General features: G+C 41.9%; 1 protein-coding gene across 2 annotated transcripts in view; it reads left to right on the forward strand.

Moving 5' to 3' along the window:
• The window catches only part of WDR70 (WD repeat domain 70), a 246,824-nt gene that overhangs the window by 192,007 nt on the left and 26,872 nt on the right, over nt 1-27,945 (forward strand). For both annotated transcript variants that reach the window (XM_008168689.4, XM_065550032.1), the window contains exons 11-13: nt 4,540-4,639; nt 12,484-12,568; nt 14,981-15,119. In XM_008168689.4, coding sequence (XP_008166911.2) covers nt 4,540-4,639; nt 12,484-12,568; nt 14,981-15,119 — 324 coding nt within the window. The remainder of the gene's footprint in view (nt 1-4,539; nt 4,640-12,483; nt 12,569-14,980; nt 15,120-27,945) is intronic.

The raw sequence follows: 27,945 nt of genomic DNA on the forward strand, positions 1-27,945 counted from the left end.
TAATTACATAATACCATACTATTTTTTCCACAGAACCCCTGCCTCATTCAATGCACAGGATGGATGGTGTTCATTTAATGAACAGTTCTTCAATTTTTCAATGTGTGGCCCTAGGCCTTATTTACTGCATGCTGCTTAAACCTGGAAGATGGAATTATTGAATTTCCTCATGGGCTTTTCTATGTTGCTCATCATTAGTGTTTGTGTGCTTCGCAAAAATTAATTATCTTCTCCCCAGCCCTCTGAGGTGATAGAGGTGTTACTGTCCCCATTTTACAGATGGGGAGCTGAGGCACGGAGAACATTCTATAGACAACCTTAATGTTGACATTTCCTAACTTTTGAGTGCTTGACTTTAAAACTTTAATAATGTTTTTAATGTAGTTTTCTGTGTGTAATAACCTAGCTTTTTAAAAGCAAACTGATAAAACAGAAATTCCATCATGTGGCATCATATTGTCACCTACATGGGTCCTCAGGAGGGTTGAAAGCTTAGATCCACTGCACAGACCTCTGCCTCTTGAGCTAATGGATAACTGATAGCAATAGAAGATCATCATACTCTATGTGGACTAGCACTAAAAGAGGATGAGACACACACGTTGCCAGTCAATTCCACGGATAATTGCTGACAGCAGAGAAATTGAGACACTGAGAAATATTGGGTTCTGCTATAGGCTGCAGAGGGGAGTGTTCCTTAGTGGGGAGAGACCCTTCTGCCCTGTCCCCTCCAATCTGTCTGTCCCAGGCCTGTCTCTTCCTCAACCCTGGCTCCTTTTCTCAGTCCCAATTTCCTTGCCAACCAGTCCCAGTCTCTACTCCTGAGGCTTCTCATCTCAGTCTCCTGCCCAGCCAGCCCTTTTTCCCCCTTCCTGTCGAACTCCTTCTGTCCAGCCTCCTATCCAGTAAGCCCCAGTTCTTCACTACCGGGTCTTTGTCCAGTGTGTCTTTTTCTTCTCCAACTGGCTCCTAGCCTCTCTCTCCAGGCTCCTCAACCAATCTCAGTCTCTCTCTTCTTCCCCCTCCCCGCCCTCCACAAATCCCTCCTGGCTCTTTGTCTCAGTCTCTTTGTCCAGTTGGTCCCATTTCTATTCACCTACTCTTCATCCCAGTCTCCTTGTCCAACTGGTCCCAATCTTTCCCTTTTTCCCTCCAGCTCCTCATCCAACATCAGTGTCTCATTCCCCCAGCCAGCTGGATCTCAGTCTTTACCTCACAAACAGCTCCCAGTCTCATTGCCCAATCAGTCCCAATGTCCTTTCCCTTCAACTCCCAGTCACAGTTTCTCTCTCCACCTCAAATCCCAGTCTAACTAGATTCCTTTCCCCTCATCCTGGTCTTTTGTCCCCACTATATTCAAATCAGACAGCTTTCTCCTCCACACTAGCTGGGTGCCAGCAAGGGAGTGAAGGGATCATTGAGAGCACAGGAGAGAGCCTGCTGTCAAGTCCAGTACCTTGCCTCACCTTGGCTCAGATCAGCCAGGAGTTGCAATTACAGGAATCTGAGCCCCCACAGTCATGGGTTGGATCATGGTCTCTCACTGTGTGGAATCTTAGATTTTAGCTGTTAAAATTGAAGTCTCTACTGAGCATATGCAAATGTGTAGTTTTTCAAGGGCTTATAACTTGGCCAGATTTGAGCAGATTTTCACAAGGATGGCAAAAGTTTAAACCTGACACATAGGCCACTGTCCGTCAAATTTCAAGCCCCTGCTCCAATGGGTAGGCACACTAAAGTATTTCAGAGAAAAGGTTTCAAGAATCTTTGATCATGCTCAAAACACTGTTTCTCACTAGCCGTGTTGTTGGAGACAACTAGACTAAATGGGTTCGAATTAAAAAAAAAAAAAAATTCAGCCTGAGGCAGACGTCCAACATGAAGAATTTTAACCCAAATGGTTAAAGTTTGGCAAAATTGTAAGCAAGAGAAGAACAGGAGGACTTGTGGCACCTTAGAGACTAACAAATTTATTAGAGCATAAGCTTTCGTGGACTACAGCCCACTTCTTCGGATGCATATAGAATGGAACATATATTGAGGAGATATATATACACACATACAGAGAGCATAAACAGGTGGGAGTTTAAAAAAAAACAAAACTTTTTTTCTCTTAATTAATTGGCCTCTCAGAGGTGGTAAGACAACTCCCACCTGTTTATGCTCTCTGTATGTGTGTATATATATCTCCTCAATATATGTTCCATTCTATATGCATCCGAAGAAGTGGGCTGTAGTCCACGAAAGCTTATGCTCTAATAAATTTGTTAGTCTCTAAGGTGCCACAAGTCCTCCTGTTCTTCTTTTTGCGGATACAGACTAACACGGCTGCTACTCTGAAAACTAAGCAAGAGAAAACACTTATAGTAGGAAGTGGCAGACAACCTTAATTCTAACTGCCTATGATTAAATTTATATATGAAATCTTCCATACTGAAGGATTTAAAAACATGCATATATGTACGAATTACTTTTGTCATTTTACAGAAACTGTGTTCAAGGGCTTTTCTACGTGAACACTTAGTTTATGGCAAGTTTAGGTATGAATCTATACCACACTAGCCTGCTTCACACTAACTGGTCATGTAGACCCTGCTGACACCCACCAACAGTTTTTTAGTGCACTTTGATTTAGACCAGGGGTTCTCACAACAAAATGTTTGGTGGCCTCAGAATGTGGCCATCAGCTCTTGCTGGTGGCCGCTCTAACAATTTTTCCTAAAATACTTAATTAACTTTAGGAAAAACAAATGAATATGCATATATACATGTCCAAATCATTGTAATTTATTTATGTAGGATTTTTTTTTTGGAGAATCAATAATAAAAATAATGTACAGTTTCTCTATTCTTTACTGGACCTAAACAGAATAGAAACTCAAATAAGGTGCTTTGCACGTTCTTGTCTTTTGTCTTATTGTTATTTAGCTTTTTTTTGGTTGCTTTTTTTTAGACTTGCTAGTTACTAAGTCTGCTGTGAAAAGTGATATTAACAAACACACAAATATCACTTTTCACTGCAGACTTACTCAGCCCTGGCAATCCCGGGGACAAATTGAGCCCTAGATGGGGAGGTGGGTATGGAGGGAGCGGTGCCAGGGGTAATGGGGCACTACGGGAGGCAGTGGAGGCCAGAGGTGATGGGAGGGGTAGTGAGCTCAGGGAACGGAGCCCAAAGCCCTGTGGCTGGAGCCTGCCATCCCAGGGCTGAAGCCCGACTCCCACCACCCTAGGACAGTGGGGAACTCACTGGCTGCCTGCTCCTCAGGCTTTTGTGTCTCCAGAGAGGGGCCACTGCTTTGCCCCCTACCAATAACGACCCAGAAGGCTGTGGCTGCTTGAAAAGCCCGTGGTGGCCACATTTGAGAAATGCTGATCTAGACCCATTTCAAAGCAGGTTAAATCAAAACACACTAAGGACCTGTTAGTGTATATCAGTGTGGTCCACATGGACATTAATGCCCGCATTCTAGTACAAGGTAGATTTACATCCCAGTTTGCCGCAAACTACATGTTTGTGTAGACAAGCCCCAAGAATCACAGAAATGCAGCTATATCTGGGTAGCAAATAATTTTTCTTTAACAGAGTACAGCTGTACACAGCATTTAAGGAGAGAAAATAAAGAAGGATGCATTTTCTAAATGAAATATCTGGGAATTTAATTAAGTGGAACGTAAGTTTGTGAAAAGTGCTTTGGTATCTTTAATAATTAGGACCTTTGTTTTAAGCAAGGAAGGGAGAACCTGGGTTTTGTGAAACCTGTAAAACTTTTTGTAGTTAGAGGTTTCACGGAACGTTTTTTGAGTTTCACAAAACATTTTTCCCTTTTTAATATAAGGGAATTTCAAGACAAAGGCGGATTGTCTTGGTTAAATAAAAGTCTGTTCTATGCAAGCAAAAGATTCATGTATAAAAGTAATTTCTGCCCTTTTTCTAGGACTAAAACAAAAAATATACAGCATTTCCAAATATGAGTTTTTCAGGTGCAAAATGGAACTCAAACCTCAGAATATTTGAGTTTTATTCTAAATCTATAACCCCTGATCTTAGGCAGATTCTAAATTTGGCAAAAGAAATTCTCCTAGTCCTTCTTTTAAGTCTTATCCAAAATATTTATAATGCATTTTGACATTTTTAAACTATAAACCTGCTATAGGGGTGATGAGAACTGAGTGTCTCGTAATAAAAATATTTTAATCTCAATCTTTTATTTCTCATTAATGGGAGTTACATGTGGGTATTGATTGTATGTAGATGTGCAATTGTTTTTCTGTACTATAAAATGAAATGTAGTGAAAAGTTAAAATTTGACTTTAAAACCACTTTAATAATAATAATAATCTATAATGCAAAAGGAACATTTTAAAAAGATTATAGAAATGTTTAACTGTTTTCCCCTCCTTGACTCAAAAATGATTTTCTATTAAAAAAAAAAAAGACAGGAAATGTAATAAAGAATGCTTAATGCTGTAAGGAAATAAGTATATTCAGTCTGGAAGTAACAAAGTTTTTAAATATGTTATTTGCTTGACAAACAGGTTCATACAAAGTTCCACTGCAGGCAGGCACATGCTCCTGGCACTGAAACTTCATGCTTGACGTTTTCCTATGATGGTACTATCCTTGCTAGTCGAGGAGGTAGGTGAATAAAAAGCTCTTTGATGTATGTTGCTTAATGAAATAAGTTTAGATTTATGCTAACTATTAACTAACGTGGGAAAGAAATTCTGGCCATTTTAAATCATATCACCTAGAGGTAATTTTTTATGCTAGGAAAATAATGCATTGAAATCAGAAGTTAGCTTTTCTCTGGATTTATTTTTTTTTAATCTGAAATACTTCACAAATCTTATCTTTCATTACCATACCTTACTCTAAAATTGTGCTTCATCAGCAGTTCTGAACATGGATGTGGGAAGTATGTCAAACTTTCTAAGGGAGTGCGTCAAGGCTTCCTGCTCATCATGTCATAACTTCGCTGCTACCCCTCTGTCCTGAATAAATTTGAGTGAGTGTCTTTGTGACCTGTTGCACATGGATGCGGTGCCATCATGGTGGAGGGGCACCTGAGCCAAATTTGAGTGAGTGGCTTTGCAGCCTGGCACACTGCGTCACAATGCCCACTAGCAGTCTTCAGTACTGAAATTAAGAAGTACTGCCCTGAAAACTTTGTGGATGTTAAAATATGTGCTTTTAAACATTTCCTAGTCTATGCACAGCAGGATCAAAGGGCTGGTTTATTTAAAGTAGAAGCTCCTTTATCGGAATCACTGTATTAATGGCTCCAGTTCCATATAGATTACAATAGAAAGTCCTGTTTTGTAAGGTGGGCTTGAATGTTGAGAACACCTGTGGTACATTTATGGAAGGACATTTATAAAAATAATTAAGGGAAATTGTTGAAAAAAATTATTTAATTTATTTTGCTATGTTTTTATTGTACAAATTCCAATCTTTTTTTAACCCGAGCAATAATAATCCACCAAAATCAGAAATTTTAAATTGGAATAAAATAAACAAATAAAATTAACTATTAAGAAATTTTCAAAATTAATACAAAATGTTCAAAAGTAACAACTTTTTTCATTTGTTCTTTGTGGAAAAGCCTCCATCTCTCGAGCAGTATTCACTTTATATTGTTTATTATTTATTCTCTCCCCAATTCACTTGTCTATACACTGTAATTTTTTGTCATTGGTTTGTATTTTATCTAATTTGTATTGTAAACACCATGAAAAAGGGAGCTTCTTATTTGCCAGTAAAGTGTTGTCAACCTCTGTGCTCCTGTATAAATAATGAAACATTTATAAATGGTTCTCTGAGTCTCCTCCTGCTGTTATAGGCTGAGATTTTCAAAGCTGCCTATCATGCTCTAATCAGACTTTCTCTTTATGCTATTCGTTTTCTTCATTTGTCCTTCCATGTGATACCTTCCTTCGGAGGACATTTTCTTAAGCTCTGTATTTGTGAATTTATGGAACTTGTGTCTTTTTAGGTAGGCTTTTGTGTCTTTTTAGTGTTGTGTTGCACTTCCTTCCCCCGTGTTCTTCCCATCCTTATTTGTCCCCAGAATGTGTATCCGGATGATCAGGCATCCAGATGACTGGTCACACTATGTCTAACTTTCTTAATCATTAGTCTATCACATTTCAGTTTAAATTGTATAAAAACTTGATTTATAGTATTGCAGGATTTAAGCATAAAAAATGGCTCCTTAGTGTGTTTAAAAATATTACCTTAATATACAGTATTTGCTTGGTTAGATGATTTTTTAAACTCTATATATCTGCTATACTAAAAAATGAGAAGGATTCATGCTTTATTTTAAATTCTTTGTTTGGTTAATGTTTTAATACAAGTATTGCTTTGGATCTGTACCAATAAAAGCAGGTGTGGATCCAGCAGTCATAGATTAGCACACCTGCCAAGTGCTGAGGATCAAAGAGAGGATCATTGTTTGGGGGAATGGGGACTTTCACTGAAAGCCTGATTGCCTCCCCTGCATCTGATGTAGATTCTGATTCGGAGATGAGGGAGGTGAGGCAGAGCTCAGCTGCAGGCACAAGGGAAAAGGAACAGCAGAGGAGTTGCTTATGAGAGTTCCTGGCTTCGTTCTTGTCAGTTATTAGCTATTAATCACCTGACAGAAATTTAAGAAAGTGATATTTACACATTTCGTTATTTTAAAAAAAGCATGTTTGACAATGTTTTCTTATCTTAACAATTAAGAGTGATTCAATAGTGTAGCTACTAATATATCATAAAAACAGGGCCGGCTCCAGGCACCATCGCAGGAAGCAGGTGCATGGGGCGGCCAATGGAAAGGGGCGGCACGTCCGGGTCTTCGGGGGCAATTTGGCGGCGGGTCTCTCGGTTGCAGAATTGCTGCCGAAGAATGAAATGGCGTGGTAGAGCTGCTGCGGAAGTGCCGCCAATCGCGGCTTTATCTTTTTTTTTTTTCTTCGCTTGGGGCGGCAAAAAAGCTGGAGCCGGCCCTGCATAAAAATAGAACTGAGTTTTATATTCTTGTATTATATAGAACTTACAGTGAACTTCTCTTGTTGTTTATAAGATAAAAATCTCTGAAAAATCATGTGGTGGCTCAATACATTTCTTGGTGTATCTTCTTAGAGGTGAACAACTCTTAGGTGACACTTAAATAGTCAACTTATAAATGAAAACCAGTGTATCATGACTATATGTAGCTAAATTCAATGAAACCTATTCACCTCTGAGCTTTCAGATAGCATGTGCAAATATGTGCTACCTGTATGGCTCAGAGATGAATATACTTCTTTTTTTTTTTTTCCAGTTTTTAAACATCTCCCATTTAAAATATTTAGAAGGAAAAACTGTTTGGTTTAGAACTTCTTGATGAATGTGAAGAGATTCCAGATACAGTATTTCTGATTAATAGATTTAGAGGGTGTGTAACAATACATATTGGCCATGATTTTGAAAAATTTGATCTATACAGACTTCTGTTTTGATCAAAGTCGGCTCCAGGCACCAGTGGAGGAAGCACGTGCCTGGGGTGGCGCATGCTAAGGGGCGGCATTCCATCCATTCTTGGGGCAGCGCAGTCCGAGCGGCTTTTTTTTTTTTTTGCTTCGGCAGTTCGGGCACTTCTTTTTTTTTTGCTTGCGGCGGCAAAAATGGTAGAGCCCGCCCTGGTTTTGATAAACAGCAAGATGAATTGTTCTTTAAGGTAAAATAATAACTTTGGATTTACTTCGATCAGTATTTGCTTAAGTAAATAAACTTGACATTCACCTAAATAAAACACTGATATTTATTGGCACAAATGGATATTATATAGCTATGTCACCTGTTTTTAATATCTGATTTTTAAATCAAGATTGATGTTTTTCTAAAAAATATTCTCTAGTTCAAACAGACATTAATTCAGGGAAGTCTTACAGTCTGTGTTATACAGGAGGTCAGACTAGATGATCATAGTGGTTCCTTCTTGCCTTATAATCTATGAATTTATGGCACTCAGAGGGTTTTTTGGAAGGTTTGGAGTTCTAGCAGCCATAATTTCTTCATGGATAGAGAAGCTAATATTAATAATGCCAAGTGGGATGGTCTTTTTGAAGGGTAAAGTCTGGAGGACCCAGTCATCCTGAGAGACATAGAAGATGGTGTAAGTGTAGAAATGCGAAATAATTTCTCTCCCAGGTCCATGTTCTGTCATTTAGCTTTTGGCCCATGTGGGGAGTGATGAGCAGCTTCTGTCTCCTGGGTAGCTCCTTAATTGTCTTTCTCCAGCCTCGTGTGCATCAGCCATTGCAGAAGTACAGGGCTGTGACCTTGCCTTCTTTGAGGCGATGTACATTTCAATGGTGCAACATAGGAGTCCCTGCATTGCTCAGAGAAAACGGGGCTGCTCATGCATACTCTCCTTCCATTTTTCTCACACATGTAAGGGCCAGAAAATATTTAGACAGTGTTAAAGATATGTTTTTGTTTTCATACATTTAATATTTTGATGTTCTCTTATGTTAACCTTTTTATGTAAATAGCTTTCCTGTGTGTTTTAAATAATTTTATCTTAATCTATAAACTTTGTTGTTAGTGCAGAGAAATGAATCTTTTCCAGTCATCTTTGTGATGATTCAATTATCATCCTTGGATCTGTGCATTCAGCATGAGACTTGAGGGAAACTGCCACAGCTCTAAAGTTTACAACCTTTCAGGCACTAGCACAGGAGCCTTTGGGTACGTCTTCACTTACCGGAGGGTCCGGCGGCAGGCAATCGATGTTCTGGGATCGATTTATCGCGTCTGGTTAAGACGCGATAAATTGATCCTGGATCGATCCCGGAAGTGCTCGCCGTCGACGCCGGTACTCCAGCTCGGCGAGAGGAGTACGCGGCATCGACAGGGGAGCCTCCGTGCCGCATCTGGACCCGCGGTAAGTTCGGACTAAGGTACTTCGAATTCAGCTACGTTATTAACGTAGCTGAATTTGCGTACCTTAGTCCGAAGTGGGGACTTAGTGGGGACCAGGCCTTATGCAACACTCACTTGGTGACTTAGACTGGGCCACACATTTCCAGGTCAGTTGCTCTCCTGGCTGATGTCAACAGTGGAGCTCCCCGGAGATTATCATATGGTTCACTTTCCAATTTATGGCAGCACCCTTGCTTCACAGTATCTCCCTCACCTGCCTGTATCCTTTACAGTCTTCCTGATTAGCATTTTCTCCTGTCCCATCAGCATGTTGGTTCTACCTTGACTGAAGGCTATTTGCAAAAGACCTATCTTGGGTCAGCCAAAATGAAGGCATTATTCTGTTAGCTCTCTGTTAACTGTAGCAAATTTGGATCTAAACCTTATTAGGAATGACTGTGGCTGATCCCATCATTCTAAGAGTCTGGCCACAAATAATCACATGGACCAGGGCACCTGCTTGTAAACCCACCCTGGGATCCTTGTGCTGTTTATTGGCATGGAGATAGTTAGAGGCATTGTGTTTCTCCGCAACTATATAAAATCATCCCAGCTTCTCAGGAGAAGTCTGCCATAAGGACTTAAAACTTTAAGTGGGGAAAAAACTGTGATGTGGTATGCTCAGGCCTAATGTGAATTCTTCTGAATGTCCCATTTAAAAAACTGCTTGACTGCCTTCTTTCTTTGTTTGAGGGTACATTTAAAAACTTATTCTGTGTGGATTTATCTGGCAGTTATTTTAGTCTGTCATGAACTAGTTGAAGGTAGACCAGTGTTGCTCCAGCCTCTATAGGGATTGATGCATTTAGAAATCATTATTTAATAAACCTTGGTGTTGTGGGATAATCATAAAGTAATTTTCCAGGTGGCGGTGACTTCACCTCCAAGTGTGAGTTTGGGGCACCAGTGTCTGATTTACATTCATATTAAATTTTCATTGATACGGTAGTTCTATGGATGCATCCTATATCTAAAGTGTTCTGCCTTAATGACCAAGTCATTCTAACAACATTTCTCCCACATCTGTCAGTGCCCATCCCAACAAGGCCTTTCTCCAGAAACTGAATGTGAAAATGACCTTGGACTTTTATCTGGAACCGACCAAAGCCCTGCAAAAGTCTTTCTAGCTTCTTCTTTTCACACAAATACAGTAGGGTTTGCTGTTAGCAAGAGAGCTATGTCTAAATAACTGTCTGATTGCATTTCTCCATGCTACAGCTTGGTGGGTCTGCAGCTTAAAGATCATGTCAAGGCTCATTCCATTAGGGACAGAGCAGCCTTGGATGCTAGCCTCAGATCTGTCCCTATCCAAGAAATTTGCAATTAGCCAAATGGTGTTCTTTGCACACATTAACAAAGCACTGGTGCTTTTGTTTTAGCATCTAGACAATAATTATTGTTTCTCATGTTACAGAAACAAACACTTGGGTACTACTGGGATGGGCACTATTAGAAAACCCTAAAAAAAATAGATATTCCCAAGACAGGGAGTTCAAAACCCTTGTTCTCTTTTCCCTCCCCCTGCATTCCAAACCAACATAGATTTACTCTGGTCAAAATAATTTTATTGAAATTTGCCACCTTTCAACAAGCTTTCATGTTGAAGAGGTATCTTAGTCATTCATATTTTATTTACACACACACACACACACACAGCTTTCATTCAAAGACATGCCACCTATCTTGATTTTCTGTTGTTACCGTCTGTTACCCATTTTTCCATTACATTTTATTTTAGATACCCTCTTTAAGCTCTTTAGTCTCCATGAGCGGGAATCCACAGTGATGAATATCTTTGGAGAAAAGAAAATGACTTCTCTCTAATTCTTGTGCTCTAGTTGTGTGCATTTCTGTGCATTACCGCTCACCCAACCCCTCCCATCAGAGTTCAAGGGAATTCTGTAACTTCTTATCTAGATTTAATCTAGTACTTGTTTAAATGACTTTTATTTGCAAGTTCCTCTTCTCACCTTTGTAAGGAACTGACCTGGAATGCAAGGAGGTCAGCTAGTTGCCTTAGTGAGGGTTCTGTAATATGCAGGACCCTGTTGGTGCCTCAGAGACTCAAAATTCTAGAACTATGAGAATTTCTGCCTCCTCTCATTCTGGAAATATGTACCCCAGAGTGATAAGCCATAGATATGCACATCTCTCTACACACAAGAATTACAGGTAACTAGCCTTTTTTAACACGTAGTTAATATGACATAACTACCAAAAGGGAATAAATAGCATAACTTTGATTGACTTGCTGATTCTTACCACATTTATCAAAGACACATGACAACTGCTATAAATGACTTATTGTGAAGTAGTTCTGGCTTTTACAGTCACAATTTTATTGGAGGGGCTGTCCTGCAGTGTGTCTCCCAAAAGGAATTCTGGCTGATTCCCTCAGAATTTCAGTAGGAAGAGGAGCATACACAGGAATAAAAATGTGGCCACTTTTGAAGGGGCACTTTCTGTACCCCCCCGCAGCCGGAGGAACTGCCTCCCTCGTCCTGCTCCACACGGCCGGAGGACCTGGTTCTCCCCACCACAGCTCTGGGGCCGGTGGTTCTGGCTCTCTCCCCCAACCCCATCCCCCATGGCTCCGGGGCCGATGGAGCTTGCTCTCCCCCTGCAGACGGAGGAAATGGATACCCCCTGCAGAGGAGGAGCTCGCTCTCCCCACCCTGGCCCTGGCGGAGTTCTGTGCCACTGCTGATTGGGGAGGGGAGCGTGCCCCTTTCCCCCCTTCCCCCGCCCAGTGCGCACCCCTGAGTGGGAGAACATATGCAGCAATTTTGGTGCACTTGTAATGGGTGAAGTGTGTGCACCATCTGTAACTACTCAGCTGGCTGGTGCAGAAAGTAGGCTGAGCTTTGGGACTAATTTCTGTCTACCCTTCCTTTCCCCCTTTCAGGTAGCTAATGCCTGCACTCCATGCTTGGCTGCTGTGTGTCTTCTAAGGAAAAGGGGAGAGCTCCTTATGCTCTCTCCTCCTCCTTTGCACCCATGTAGGACGAGCTGTAATCTGGCTCCATATATCTTATGTAACTTTTGAACTGTTCCTTCCATTTTAACCTTTGTGATTTAGCTTGTGAAAAGTAAATGAAAATTAAATTGACAACTCCCCACTCCCCCTGAAAAAAATCCCTTACAGCCCCAAAACCCCACAAGCACAGGAAGGATTAATGTTTAAGGAGTTTCCATTCTGCTAGAAACAGCTAAAAGTCATAAAGTAGATGTTGGTAGGACTTTGCCACTGAGGAAAAGTCCATGACAGTCTCATTGAAGCATACAGTAAGGAACACTACAGGTGGTATTTCTCATTATTGAACTTGAAGCCATCATTTTAGGCACAAACAGCTCATTCTTTTCATGTAGCACTCCCGCCCTCTTAAACATACTGGTTTTTTTTCTGCTTTTGTTTTATTGATTTATTTCGGTTTTGGGTCCCTGGACAAAAATTAAGTTCCTACAAATATGTAATTCTTGACTCTTATGTGCTAACTTTTGTCATTTATTTGTTGTTTGTTTCATAGGCGATGATACATTAAAAACATGGGATATCAGGCAATTTAAAAAACCTCTTAACTCAGTTGAAGGTCTGTCCAGCTTCTTCCCAATGTAAGTACTTTATTTACTCCAGCCAGTAGAAGCAGCTGCAGAAATAGCCAAAGCAGGGACAGCTGTAGTGGGAAGTGAGGGTAAAAATGGGGGCCAGTTGGGGCCATCCCTGGACCCTGAACTGTTCAGGGGAGACCCCAACCTTCAAGCAGTCAGGAGGCACTAGGAGCCAGGTGATGCTGCCTTCTCCCCAACCTCCCACCATCTGACCTTGGGGGAAAAACTGCAGAGGAACCAGCCAGACACTCCAGTTGTAGAGCAGCTGCAGAAAGAAGCCAAAGCAGGGACCTTCGGATATTGAGACAAGTTTCTACAGTTTTAACTCTGACCTGTGCAGATTGGCTGTTTGCACCAACCCTCTTGCTCCACCTCCCTCACAGTCACTTCACCTCTGCTTCACTCTACACTTGCCCCTCTCACTTTCCACTCCCCTGCCCTGTCACCTTTCCTTCCCTTCAGTGTCCCCTTTCTCTTCACTTTTTTTTCATGTAGTTTATTGCCTCCTAACTAAGCCCACCCCCGAAAAATGACAATAATTGTGCAGCTAGCATGATTGCTGTCATCACATAGTTCACTCTGCTTGAGTATGCTGTCCCCTTCCGCACCCAGGAACCATCTGCTACTCTGGGTTTGTACAGTGCCAGGCACAATGGGGCCCCACTCTTGGTTGGTCCCAAAGCACTACCCATAATAAATATGATTAATAATATTTAATAATTAGCAGCTGTAGTATGCAGGAGAGCAGAGTTGGAAAGTAGGTAACTGGACATTATATGTAGCATCTATATGTTGAAATTATTGTGTTCGAGCTCTTGGAGGGCAGGTATTGTATTTATTTTATTATTTTGATTTGTACTGAACACCTTGTTTTAGGCACAGCCAGTTACACCTCTCACTGAAGATTGGTAGTTTTCAAATGATACCTCAGAAATAAGTCAAAGACAGATTCAGTCTTAGACTTGGAACTCTTTCCGTGTTTCTAGCATTGAGAGAAAGGAAGGAGCATGTTGTAAAATAGTTTTGACCATCTACTTACAATTGCTGTAAGTGATCAGGGTGTATAGCCTTTGGCCTAGGGGCTCTAACTGAGTGGAGGTGTTCAGGGACGGGAGTCACCAGACAGGAGTGGGAGGCAGGCCTGTCCCTGTCCATCTGCAAAGTACACAGCTGTGTAGGGCACCAGGAAATTGTGCCCTACGCAGCTGCCTGCTGCTCCAGCCCCTGCTCCGCCTCTTCCCCATGGCCCCCGCCCCTGCTCTGCCCCAGCCCCGCCTCTTCCCACCCCTGCTCTGCCCCAACCCCGCCCCCACTCCACCCTTCCCCAAAGCCCCTGCTCCGCCCCAGCCCCACCTCTTCCCACCCCTGCTCCGCCCCAACTCCACCTCTTCCCCAAAGCCCTCATCTCTGCTCCTCCTCTTCCCGCCCCTGCTCTGCCCCCACTCCACCCCTTCCCCTGAGGACTCCAGAAGTGGTCAGGCCTGCCCTCACCGGTAAGTAGAGTGACCCGGCTCCAGCCTGCTCTGCTCCCCTGGTTCCCAGCCACGCCACCGAAAATAGCTAGGGACGGTCCTGGTTGGAGGAATTGCAAGCCAAAATCCCATAAACAAGAGTCAGGGTCAGTCAGGCCAGGGTTGGACATCGAAGATCAGAAATAGTGCCAGGTTAGAATCAAAAGGCAGAATCAGAGTCAAACTGAAGTAGACAACTGGACATCAGAGGGCATACCAGGCTAGAATCGAGAGGCAAGAATCAGGGTCGAAGTCAAGCTGGAGTCAGAGACTGGAGATCAGGAGACGAGGCAAAGTCTGTGTGGGTGCCCAGACAACTTCCTGGGGCAACCCTGGGGTTAAGTAGGGGCACTTGGCCAATTAGACGGCCACAGGGAACTATCACTCTGGGTCTCTTGGATGATACTTCCTGTGGCACCTACTTGCCACAGTGTTCCCTGATTGTGCCTCTGCATGGCCTCCTGGTGGCAGTGTGGGAATATCAGGTGCCCTATGCTCTACAGAGCTGGGTTCTAGTTCCTCAGATTTATAATTGCAGCTTAAAATTAATTTGACAGATATTTCATTGGTGAAAACAGATTTCATGACCTACTCATTTGTTTGCTGATTTGGAAATTGCTGATTTTTTTTGTTTCCAGTGCTGAAATTTTGATAAGGCTTCTGAAAAAGGGGTATTTTTGTTAGTTTTGCCAAATTTGGATATTTTGTGCACAGCTTTATTTGTACGTATGATTTTAGTTGTCAGACATAGTTAAGCCATTGACAATAGGTTTTAAAAACCTTTTGTATTAACTGTAACAGATAAAAGGGATTGTCTTGAAGATTCGTTTAACTATATTTGTAATGATGTTCCCAAACATATTACAAGTGTGCCCATTATGATGATGATTTATTTTATCTACAGGACAGATTGCTGTTTCAGCCCAGATGATAAGTTAATTGTCACGGGCACCTCTATTAAGAAAGGAGGTGGCAATGGGAAGCTTTTTTTCTTTGAACGGGAGATATTCCAGAAGGTGTATGAAATAGAAGTCACAGATGCTGTATGTATTTTATTTTTCTTTTAAAGTAGAATTCAAAATGTAAATTAAATCAAGTGATCTCTTTTTTTTTTTTTTGCATTTCACACATGAAAATTAAGATGGCACTTCTCATTTTTATGTGCATATAATTTCCATTAATACACATGTAATCTTCATTAACCTTAAATCTCGTTTTCGAGGGGATCCCTGAATGAAGACAGTGTAGAATTCTCTGAAAAAATGCCACCTTTATTTATTCTACTAAACCCTGAGACGAGATGTCCTTGAAGCAGAAGGAAGGTCCCTACTTTTATAGCCACTCCTATATGAAATGTGTTCCCCTGGAGACTTCCTGGGTACCCTCTCCAGTTGTGAAGCCATGTATAAGTCCAAAAATTCTGACACACATGCCTGTGCCATTGAATCCACGAGTTCTCATGTTAAAAGATTCAGCTCTCTTCAGGGGAAAACTCATATTTGTCTACCCAGTAGTTGGCGGAGTCAGTGCTATGGGATAGCCTGGGTAAATGCAGAACTCTTCGCATTCTTGTGTCAAAATGTAAGTCACCTATCTGAAACTCTTGGACAAGGAATATCCTTTGTCAGCAGTAATATGCAGTCCTAAAATACATGCACCTATAATACAAGAAGGCTTATGTGTATGACTTGAACTACCCAGCTATTTCCTAATACAAAAGTGAAGACTATATCATATAAAACAAATTGCCATAGTGGTGTACACAGGCAAGAATGTAGATTGTAGTAGTCGGAGTGGAACAGAGTTGTGGACGTCTGCACACCAAATATGAAACATCCACGATGGTTGATAAGAGAATATCAGGTGGCCAATTATATGCCCCACTGGGCCAAGTAAGCCAATTCACTGATTCCCCTTTCAATGACAGGCACCTCCCATTCACTCATTTTCTTGAGCCATATCAGTCTTCACTGGCACAGCCCAACAAGACTCTGGCAGGAGTCCATTTACATTGAGACTGATATTTGTACAAGAATTTTCTTCATTAGATCCCATTTTCTGATCTTTCTTGATCCTGCAGTGAAATCTGCCTGAGGCTGAATTTGTTATAGCAAATATTTCTATGTTGGAAGACTTGGAAATCAAAAACACAGAGAATTAAGGAAGAAATAAAGAAGAGTGAGGTTTGAGGGGTAAAACTTTTTTATTCTAACTCACATCTTATCTATAGTAGTTATACCGCATTGCAGTTTTACTTTAGTATTAAAGAATTTCTCTAAAGAAAACACTGATGGGATTCCTACACTTTGGTATCACGTACCTGCTATGAGACAGGCCAGAATGCACCCTAGCTTTCAAAAATTTTTGGCCTTTTTGTGGCACCAGTAGTACAGCCTCAAATATCAGTACATCAGTACCCCCTCTAGAACATCATGACAAATCGAAGGCATATTCAGCTCTGTAAGTTAAAACATGGGAGACAGGTGCTGTGAGTAGCCTCTCTGGGGCATAGTGCAAATGACGAAAATGACACTAAAACTCCAGTAAAACTGAATTTGAAGTCCACAGGTGTGAGAGTCTGGAACTGGTCATGATGGCTGCATCTCCTACTGGCAGGCGGAGAGAGCTCATTTTACAATAGCAGTCAGAAGAGATTTGTAGAGACTCCACTTGAGCTTTTTGTTCTACAAGAGTGGGAATCTTGGGTGGTCTTTTATAGAAAAGTAGTTTCTTACCTGTTAATCTGTTTCTCTGAAAATGTCATTTGACTGTATTTCTACTCATCCACCCAAGTTCTCTGAGTTTGGAAGGGAAATAACATTTTCAGTGACTGACTTTTTTCCTGACAGTCTTGCCCTAGCATAACAGTTCTTTAGGATTATTAGAAATTCCTAAATGCTTGCAATTTGAGGAGCTATCTACTTCTTACTCATCTAGGCACTGAAACAGGATGTTCTAGACTGGGTATTGGGCCACTGACAGTTCTCAGAATTGGGAGGAGTTGAACTACTGTTGCCTCAAAGGGCCAAATATCTGAGAAGTGTGGAGAGGATTCCAGCCTGTCTCTTTCTTGGGAGCTGAGACCCAAGAGTATCTAAATAGTCCTTTTTAAAAACTGTAGTAAATGACTTTTATCCATAAACATTTAGTACTTCTACTTTTTCCTAATTTGTAGCTTTACAATTTAGGATTGATATTCTCTTAATTTGAGTATAATCAATGGATAAAATGGAACACTGGAATTACTAAATGAAGAATTAAGATTTACAAAAGCTGATCTCATGACATAATTTTCTATGGGCCAGCACTAATAATGCCTCTGAAATTGGTCTGTCCAGAATCCAACTTCAACACTGCACATCTAAGAAAAACATTATTTATTAGCATTCATCTTTAAAAAAGGGGGGGGGGGAGAAATTACTCTAAAACACCGTTTTAAAATAAAAGTAATCTGTTTTCTCAGTGCCTTTCAGTTGCTTGCACAATTCAGCTTTTTCATTAGTGTTTTCTTTTTCTTGTTTTTCTCAAATTGCAATGTAAGATGAAGTATAAACAAATTGAGGAATGTTGAAGAATGAATGGATTTTAAAGGCATACAGAGTTTCTGCAGCTTACAAGTTGTACGTGCTGCTTGTTAGAAAGATTACGGGCTTATAAAGAGATAGATGAATATCTTGTCTGTGGTTTACAGAAAGATTCTTTTAGCAGTTTGGTACAATTTACTTGCTTTCTACTGAAAGATTTCATAGTGTTTTTTTTTTCTCTATAGTCACTTAAAAATGTAAATAGAACACTTATTGTAATTGAAGATGAATATGTTCTTCGAGATTGCACATGTCCATTACACTTTAGGTGTTTGTGCACTCCACTGGCACAGTTGTCAGAGAGTTTTTCCTTAGCGGTATCCATCAGGGCTACACGAGTGTCCTCTGCTGCCTCCTGCACAATGCTCAGGCATAAATGTTTGAGCCACCCCAACGTTCCTCAGTTCCTTCCTACCACCCGTGATGGTTTTTGGAGCTCCCTCTCTTTGCTTCTGCAAGTGTTTAGGCAAATCCTGTGAATAGTGGCCTTTCTATAGTTAGTTTGTAAATAATTTTTTTTTAATTATTGTTTTGTGTGGTTCTGGCACCCGGTACCAAAGATATGCTGCACTCTCCAGGTTTCAAGCCCTGGCACTCTTGTGATAAGGCAATGCTTAATAGTGACCCTTATCCCAGCTGTGAGCAACAAGTGTAAGGACTTTAAGCCTCCATTCTAAAAGAGTAAAGTATCTGCTCCTCAAATAGGTGCTATGTCTTTCATCTGAGCTGTCTACCTCACTCCAGGTACAAACGACTCGGCATTGACCACTAGCTCACTTCCAGCACTACTGGTGCTGAGAGGCAGATTGGTATCACCAGTACTGAGGAAGAGTCATGGAAATTGGATAGGGTGCTGGGACTGGCAAAAGAGGTCAAGCCTTTCTAAAGACGGGTGCATTCAAGGAGAAGGTACTCCCTGGAGCACACCTCTAAACAGGGGAGTTCATTGACTCTGGAGCCCAGTACAGGCATGTCGAGACTGGTCCGCAGAGTGTCTTCCTAGTGTGGTCTACTCTGAGATATTTGAGGTTGCAAGAGAGTTGCTGAATCTCTCGGTCCTGCTGTTACCTGCAATTCAAGAGACTCACCTGTCATGCATTTCCAAGGTACAATCGTAAGCGCCTTCACCTCTGCACTGGGCAGTTCCATCGATTCAGACGTCAGGATACTGGTTAAATCAGTACTGTCAAGAGCAAAGCCACAGATGACCTCCCTGACTCCTCTTTCTTCAGAGTCTGAACCTGCTTCACCAGTACCAATGGGTGTGGCACCACCATGGTCACAAAAGGAGGCAGCTGCTTCATCAAACTCTGAAGTGGGATCCTATATGTCCCAGCCTAGCCAGTTCCAAAGTCACTAGTATGTTACCTGCCTGCCCTGGTTTCAGCCTCAGTTACAGCAAGGAGCTTATAGAAGGAATCCTTGGGCATTGCCTGGTTGGAGCCCATGGGGCTCCCCGTGTCATTCAGGAACATCCCCGCAGACACCTCAGGAAGCTCCATCTACTGATCATCAAGAGCATAGGCAGCACAAGCACTCTAGCATTGGTAGCAAGCCTGGCACGGAACAGATTTGAGATCCCTCTCATGACCAGCTGCAAAAGGAGCAGGAACTGGACAATCCCCCAGTACTATTGGCATCCTCTTCCTCATCTCCTGATAAGGTAATTGGGGCGGAGCCTATTTCTCTGCTTCCTGATGATTTTAAGACCCATCAGAAATTGTTCAGGGGGGTAACTATGGCCCTAGACATCCAATGGAGGAGGTCCAGGAAAAAAATCTCACAAGCTGGTGGACATATTGACATCTGCATCTCCAGCCAGAATAGCACACCCTATAAATGAGGCTATCTTAGATCCTCTGGCAGAGACCAGCTTCCATGCCTCCAACTGCAAAAAGAGTGGACAGGAGGTACTATGTCCTTTCAAAGGAGTTCAAGTACCTGTATAATTATCCCCCTTCAAAAACTGTAGAGCAGCCCTGAAATCCCTGGATGGACAGGTTGAGAGCAGTCTAACTGTTCTAAAAGTGCCATCTTTTTTCTTTTCCAGTTTTTCCTTTCCTACTCTGTCATGCTTGGACTCACATCACAACAGATCGTTGGGTTCTAAGCACAGTAGGAGTGGGATATATGCTCTAATTTATTTCTACCTCCATCTTGCTTCCCCATCCCTCTGCAGGGACCACCCTCTCACGAGACAGTGTAACTGCAAGAAATACAATCACTCCTTGTAGGAGCTGTAGAGGATGTCCCTCCCTTTTTCAGAGAAAAGGGGTTTTACTCCCGATACTTCCTGATCCCAAAGCCAAAAGGGGGTGCCAGGCCTATTTTAGATCTAAGGCAGTTAAACAAGTTCTTAAAAAAAATCAAAATTCCAGATGTTCACTCTAGCTTCCATAATCCCTTCTGTAGAGCTGGGGGACTGGTATGCTCCTCTCGATTTAAAGGATGCCTACTTTCATGTGACAATTCATCAGTGCCGCAGAAAATTTCTGAGATTCACTGTCAGAATCATCAGTGCACAATGCTCCCTTTTGGTCTCTCGACTGCCCCATGTTTTTACAAGTGTATGGCAGTAGTATCAGCTTTCCTCCAGATGTCAGGGGTCCATGTTTTCCCTTACTTATACAAATAGCTGATAAGAGGTCAATCCAGGTTGCAGATAGTGTCCAGCATAAGCATAATCCAATCCATCTTCGATGCACTCAGCCTGCTGATCAACTCAGACAAGTCAGTCCTGTCTCCATTACAGAAAATGGAATATATTGGAGCAATCCTGGACTTGACAGTAGCCAGGTCTTACTACCACTAGCAAGGTTTCAGACAGTGCAGAGCCTCTGGGGCACGTAGCAGCATACACGTAGCAGCATACACTTATGTGGTCCAGTACACCAGACTGCATCTCAGTCTCGTTCAAGGCTGTATTCTCCAAAAAGGACCAGATAGACATGTTACTGTACGTACCAAGTAACATTTTATCTTCACTAGATTGGGGGATAGATAACTCCGACCGATATCTGCAAGGAATTTCCTTTTGCCCACCTCAACAATCTCTGACCTTAGTCACGGATGCCTTGGACCTGGGTTCGGAGGCTCACCTGGGACACCTGAAGACACAAGGTCTCTGGTGTCCCCAAATCTCAGACTGCACATAAATATGAAGGAGTTGTAGGCTATCTGATTAGCTTGCATGATGTTCCTTCCTTGCATCAAGGGAAGAGGCATATTGGTGCTGACCGATAATATGACCACCATGTTTTTATATAAACAAGTCAGGGGAAACCTGGTCCATGCTACTTTGCTGGGAAACAATACTAATCTGGGATTGCTGCATCGACAACTCTGTATTTCTGATTACCTTACAGGGGTTCAGATTACATTGCAGATCACCTGAGCATGTTGTTTATCTATCACCACAAGTGGTCCTTTCATCCACACATAGCAAGGTCCATTTTCCTCGGGAACTTCCCAAGTTGCTCTGTTTGCAACAAAGGACAACACAAAATGTAACCATTCTGCTCCAGAGCAGGACACAGCCTTGGTTCATTGGCAGATGCTTTTCTACTGCCGTTGTCAGAGGGTCTCCTGTATACTTTTCCCCCATCTCTCTTCTGGCCAAAGTGCAATGCTACGTCTCCCTTATATTGATCACCCTGGCATGGCTCTGTCAACGCTGGTTCTTCTTCGAGTAGTGTCCTTATGGGTGCTCCACTGTAGGTGTGTCTGCGCCCCTGCGCTGCTGATTGGAAAACTTCAGTAGCAGTGTCCATTAGGACCTCACATGTGCTGTCTCTCTTCGTGCTGTGCCACAAGTGCACAGGCGCTAACCCTCCTCTGTTCTTTGTCAACCACCCCTAGCTAGAGATGGCACCATTAGCAGTCCGTTATGACTATTGTTCTCCTGTTTGCATTTGCAGTATTCCCCAGTATAGTTCCAGTTTTAGTTCTGATTGTTATTTTTCTGTTCTTTCTACCTTTAATTTTTTTTTCTTCTTTTAGTCTTTTTTCCCATCGGGGACCCTTCCCCTTAGCAGGGTGTGCCCAGTTACCTGGGCTTCAAGAAGTGCCGCACCTACAATGATGCGATGCCGGATGCACTCTCAGTGCATCCTCTGCCTCGGTGAGGGCCACATACAACAAAAGTGTAGCCTCTGCCAGCAGCTCCGGCCGAGATCCCACAAGGACAGAGAGCTTTGCCAGAAGATTGTCTTCATGGAGGTAGCTCTTTGACCTCAATCTCCCGGCGGATGGGAGTTTTGCCCACAACCTTGAACTTCTGGTCCAAGAACGTACCCACAGATGTCTCCTCCACCGCCACCATCTTGGTACACTCACCCATGGGCACCTGCATCAGATCCTATGCCACCACAGTGGCCATAATGGGCTCTTTGGGCAGCACACCGAAAGCCTGCCTCACAAGCTTCAAGCCTCGCCTGAGAATTCTCCAGGCACACTACCTCAGCAGCAGTATCTAGGGCCTCAGAACTGCCTCAGGAGATGGAGGAACAGGAAGCCAGTACTGAGGAGGACATAACACCAAATACCATATCCTCCCCCCTTCCAGACAAAGCTGTCATGCCTCTCCCACCAGCTCTGGCAGACGACTTCTGTCTTTTCCAGGAGCTGGTGAAGAGACTGGCGGACACCTTCCACATAGCACTAGAAGAGGCCAAGGACACCCACCATCAGCTCCTTGATATCTTCCATTCTTCGTCGTCCTGAAGGGTTGTCTTCATAATTAATTAATTCATTTTAGACCTGGCTAAAAGAGTGTGCCAAAGCCCAGCATCAGTAGCTTGAACTTGTAAGCAAAAATTACTATGTCCCTGCAAAGGAATCAGAATCACTTTTTTCACACCTGCCATCCAGTTCCATCATGATGGACACTGTCAATTCCCATGGCCGACAACACCAGTACAGGGCTGTGTCCTACGACAGGGATTGGAAGTGCTTTGATCTCTTTCGTAGGCAGGCATATTCCTTGGCCACCTTACAGTTCCGTGTTGCCATCTATCAGGTGCTCACAGCCAAATACGACTACACAAATTACAACAAACTTAATGATTTTATTGATAAACTGCCATCGTTCAGGAAGAGCAGCTAGTGGCAAAAACATCACTACAGGCGGCCATTGATGCCCGCCGTCATGGCAGCTGGGTCAATCTCCACGGTGGTGGTGATGCAACGGGCATTGTGGCTCCACTTGTCAGGATTCCTGAAAGAGGTGCAGTCTGTGGTGGAAGATCTTCCCTTTGAGGGTACGAGCTCTTTGCTGAAAAGACCAACGCCTCCCTTCATACCCTGAAGGATTCCATGGCTACCCTCAGGTTGCTGGGAATCTATACACCGAGGTAAAAGAGACGATTTAGTCCCAATCCCAGCATAGGCTGTGTGCGGCTCAATACCAACCTCAGCTCCATTATGAACCACGAAGGAAGAAAGGAAAATTCCCAAAATGGAAGCCATCTGGTCTGCAGCCTTTGCCCAAGCCCCTGTATCTTAAGCATCACTTTTGACTGGCAGGTCGAAAAAAAACTGCATTCAAAAATAAAACAATGTAAAACTTTAGAGACTACAAGTCCACTCAGGCCTACTTCTGGTTTAGCTTGTTGCTCAGACAAACAAGTTTGTTTACATTTGCAGGAGATAATGCTGCCCGCTTCTTGTTTACAATGTCACCTGAAAGTGAGAACAGGCATTTGCATGGCACTATTGTAGCCAGTGTTGCAAGATAATTATGTGCGAGATGTGCTAAATATTCATACGTCCTTTCATCATCAATCACTATTCCAGAGGACAAGCATTCATGCTGATGACGGGTTCTGCTCGATAACGATCCAAAGCAGTGCAAACCAATGCATGTTCACTTTCATCATCTGAGTCAGATGCCACCAGCAGAACATTGATTTTCTTTTTTAGTGGTTTGGGTTCTGTAGTTTCCGCATCAGAGTGTTGCTCTTTTAAGACTTGTGAAAGTATGCTCCACAACTCGTCCTTCTCAGATTTTGGAAGGCACTTCAGATTCTTAAACCTTGGATCGAGTGCTGTAGAGATCTTTAGAAATTTTACATTGGTACCTTCTTTGCATTTTGTCAAATCTGCGTGAAAGTGTTCTTAAAACAAACAACATGTGCTGGGTCATCATCCGAGACTGCTATAATATGAAATACATGGCAGAATTTGGGTAAAATAGAGCAATAGACATACTATTCTCCCCCAAGGAGTTCAGTCAAAATTTTATTTAACACATTTTTTTAAACAAGCGGGAAAGCATGTCTTCTGGAATGGTGGCCGAAGAATGAAGGGGCGTATGAATGTTTTATCATATCTGGCACGTAAATACCTTGCAATGCCAGCTACAAAAGTCCCATGCGAACATCTGTTCTCACTTTCAGGTGACGTTCAGGCACGCAGCATTATCTCCCATAAATGTAAACAAATTTGTTTGTCTTACTGATTGGCTGAATAAGAAGTAGGACTGGGCAGACTTGTAGGCTCTACAGTTTTATGTTGTTTTGTTTTTGAGTGCAGTTACATAACAAAAAAAATCTACATTTCTAGTTGACTTTCACGTTAAAGAGATTGCATTACAGTACTTGTATAAGGTGAATATACTATTTCTTTTGTTTATCATTTTTACAGTGCAAATATTTGTAATAAAAATACACCTCTAACGTGAGCCGATATAACACGAATTCTGATATAACGCGGTAAAGCAGTGCTCCGGGGGGGGGGGGGGGGGAGCGGGGCTGCACACTCCGGCAGATCAAAGCAAGTTCGATATAACGCGGTTTCACCTATAACATGGTAAGATTTTTTTGGCTCCCGAGGACAGCATTCTATCGAGGTAGAGGTGTAACAATATAAAGTGAGCACTGTACACTTTGTATTCTGTGTTGTAATTTAAATCAATATATTTGAAGATGTAGAAAAAAATCCAAAAATATTTAATAAATTTCAATTGGTACTCTATTGGTATCCTGCTGTTAATTGATTTATCTTGTTAGACTGACCTCACACTTGGTAAAGCAACCCCCATCCTTTCATGTATTTATACCTGCTCCTGTATTTTTCACTTCATACATCTGATGAAGTGGGTTCTAGCCCACAAAAGCTTATGCCCAAATACATTTGTTAGTCTCTAAGGTGCCACAAGGACTCCTCCTTTTTTTTATTGCTTAACAGTCTGATTAAAACTGCTATTAATTTTTTGAGTTTTTAATCATGCAAGTTAACTGCGATTAATTGACAGCCCTAGTTTAAATGTGTAATTTACAGTGTGTATATTTTGTGTTTATCAGTGCATATGTAATTGCATTTACAAACTGTGTGTGTGCGCGCGCGCCTGTTAAAAGAGAGAGTGTGAGTACACAAATGTATATCAGTTGGTGACAAAGGACTGAATCTGTTCACCGGGCTCATGCAAGTAGTCTCAGTGACTTGAAGCAGGATTTAGTCCAAATTGTTGAGAAAAATTGCATCGTTAGCCCTTTATTTCAACAATGAAGTTAAAATAATAGGACTTATTAAGGATAATTATAAACCAGCTCTGGTGGTACAGTATATGTATTGGGAAGAAAAAAATAACAAAGAACACTACTGTGTAGAAAGTTTAAACTATGCAGATAATACAGTTTTTATAGCTGTTTTGTATTGCTTCTATGTTTTTATGGCGTTCCAACAATATAGATAATTCAAAAATGCTAATGGGCAGTAAACTTAATCTTAAACCTTCTTGATAAATAGCCAGTGCATTTGGCCTGTAAATGAACCTGGTGGGTAATGGGAATAAATTGAATGGGAATGTCTGACCAAAGTAATGTCTGACATTCCTTTCCATCATACCAAGCAAACCTTTTTTCACCTCTTCTTTTAAGTTTTCATGGGAAAGTGCATTATTGCTTCAAAGCTGCTGGAATGAAACCTTTTGGTTTTACTAATGGACTAGCAGTGTGTTAGCCTCTACTGTTCTGACACATTAATTTAGTTTTCATGCACCTACAAGTTTTTTTAAGGGCTAGTCTGCACTAAAAGTGCTATAGTGGCACAGCTGCACCAATACAGGTGCGCCACTGTAGTGCATTTGGTGAAGACACCCTATGCCGATGGGAAAGAGCTCTCTCGCCAGCATAATAAAACCACCTCCATGTCAGCAGGAAAAGCTCTCCTGCTGACATAGCACTGTCCTCACCGGCACTTAGGTCGGCGTAACTTACATCACTCAGGGAGGTGGCTTATTCAAACCCCTGAGCAACATAAGTTACACCAATGTAAGTGGTAGTGTGTATGAGCCCCAAGATACTTTCTAGGACTGTCTGCTGCTCCTACTCCTGAGCGTCATGCCCACCTCAAAGAGACTGGGACTTTCTAGGAGTAAAGCTTATTGAACCTTGCTGAATTAGAACTAAGCATTTGTAAATATACATGGTTCATATGCCTGCATTTCAGGATACTGGCAGAACATCCCCTCACCGCAGGCATCCGTACCTCCTGTTCAGAACCCTTAGTTCCTCCACACACACATAGACTAAGTGGCTTGTGCACTATGTTACAATCCAGCTCTGGTCCAACATCTGCAAAATTGGGCCCTTTGTACACACACTGCCCCTTCACTAAGAAATGGTGAGGGCTTTATCTTGTGACTATTACTCATATTAAGCATCCAACTTGTGCACAGCTAAAAAGGATGGTCAGCCAAAGAATAGTCTTCGCTAGATGTTCTAGATTAGATTCTTCCTCTGTTGGCAATAATCACTCTCTCAGCTGTAGAAAAATAAGTCTTGTCTTGTCCAGCTCACACAGACGTTCCTTAGTTGTTGTCTCCCATTTCTGTCCTGACACAATAATCCTAAAAAAAAGTTTTCCTTTTTTGCCCTAATTCCAAATCTCCAAAAGTAAAGCAGTTGCACTCGTTAAATGTGGTAGGGACTTTGATATTGTTTTCACAGAACTAAGGCGTTCAAGAACATTCTGAAGGCATGTGCTCTCTCTTTATGAGGCTAAAGAAAGGAATAAAGGGCTTTTTATACTCTAGGATAATTAATCAAGGCCTGATTGACAGAAATTTACCAAATGGCCCAAGTTGATATTTCCTTGTTGGTTGAGTCCCATTCTACTAGAGGGATTTCTGTCTCCTAAGCAGCAAGTAGATCAGTATCTATCTTTATAGTTAGGGGGCGGTGATTTTGGTGGCAACATTCCAGCAGCAGAGCAATCCTTTTACCTGTAATTGAAGTCAATGAAAGTTAAACTTGTGGCTAAGTTCAAATCTGACAATATGCTACATGCATGCATCAAAATATTTGCAATTTCCAAGATACAGCGTGCACACCCATGTGTCTTAAAAATTGGAATCCTGCCCTCAATTATTGCTCTCTGCAACTGTTTTTTAGCATATTTTCCATTAGTATATAGAAAATTGTAATTTGCTCTTACTCGTTTCCAATCTAAATTCCTTTGAGCATTTCCACACATTTTCAAAGTCAAAATTCACAAAGTCAAAAACGTTAGTGTTGCTTCCTTTACTGCTTTATCCTCCTGAGTATTCTAATTCTAATAATTGTGTGAACACTACATTCTAGATGCTTCTTAATCTCCCACTTTATTTACTGCACTTGGCTCCTTTTCTCGGATGAGATCCAGAGGAGCCTCAGTTCAGATTTTTTTGGGTTTAAGGCAGACCCTTTGTATAATTTTAGCATAGTTTTTGTTGTGTAAACAGGCTCTTTCGGGCTGGAGTGGGAGAGCTTTAGCATAATATCAATACATGAGGATGTCTTTTTCCACTTCAAAGGGCAATTAATATGAACTGTGTAAATAAAATTATGGCATTTATTTTTCAGTTTTGCAAATATTTTTAAATGGATCAGTTTTAAATGAATTTTTAATCTTTTTCAGTTCTGCATACAATATAATTTGGAATAGTAACTGTCATAGGCCCATATGCCCCTGTCATGGAAGGAGGGAAGAAAGCTAATTAAAATACAGCTGCTCTCTAAGAGCCATGTCGTCTCTCCCTCCTTTGGTCTGTGGAAGCAGTCAGGGGGCAGACCACCCCTTCCTAGCCATAGTAGCTAGGCAGACCTACCATTGGCTACCGGCTCACCACTGTGCTCTGAGACACCAATAAAGGGAGATTACAAAGTGTGCAGTTGGAATTCATATTGTCACAAGCAGCGTTAACTTTCTATGATTTTTTTAATGCAGATCTTCAGCTGTTCTTGGGGAGGGGAGCATGCCAATTAATGCAGCTAATGGACATGCAGAGCTTTTGCAGTGGGAGGAA

Source organism: Chrysemys picta, chromosome 6 (genome assembly GCF_011386835.1).
Source record: "Chrysemys picta bellii isolate R12L10 chromosome 6, ASM1138683v2, whole genome shotgun sequence".
NCBI classification, from domain to species: domain Eukaryota; kingdom Metazoa; phylum Chordata; order Testudines; family Emydidae; genus Chrysemys; species Chrysemys picta.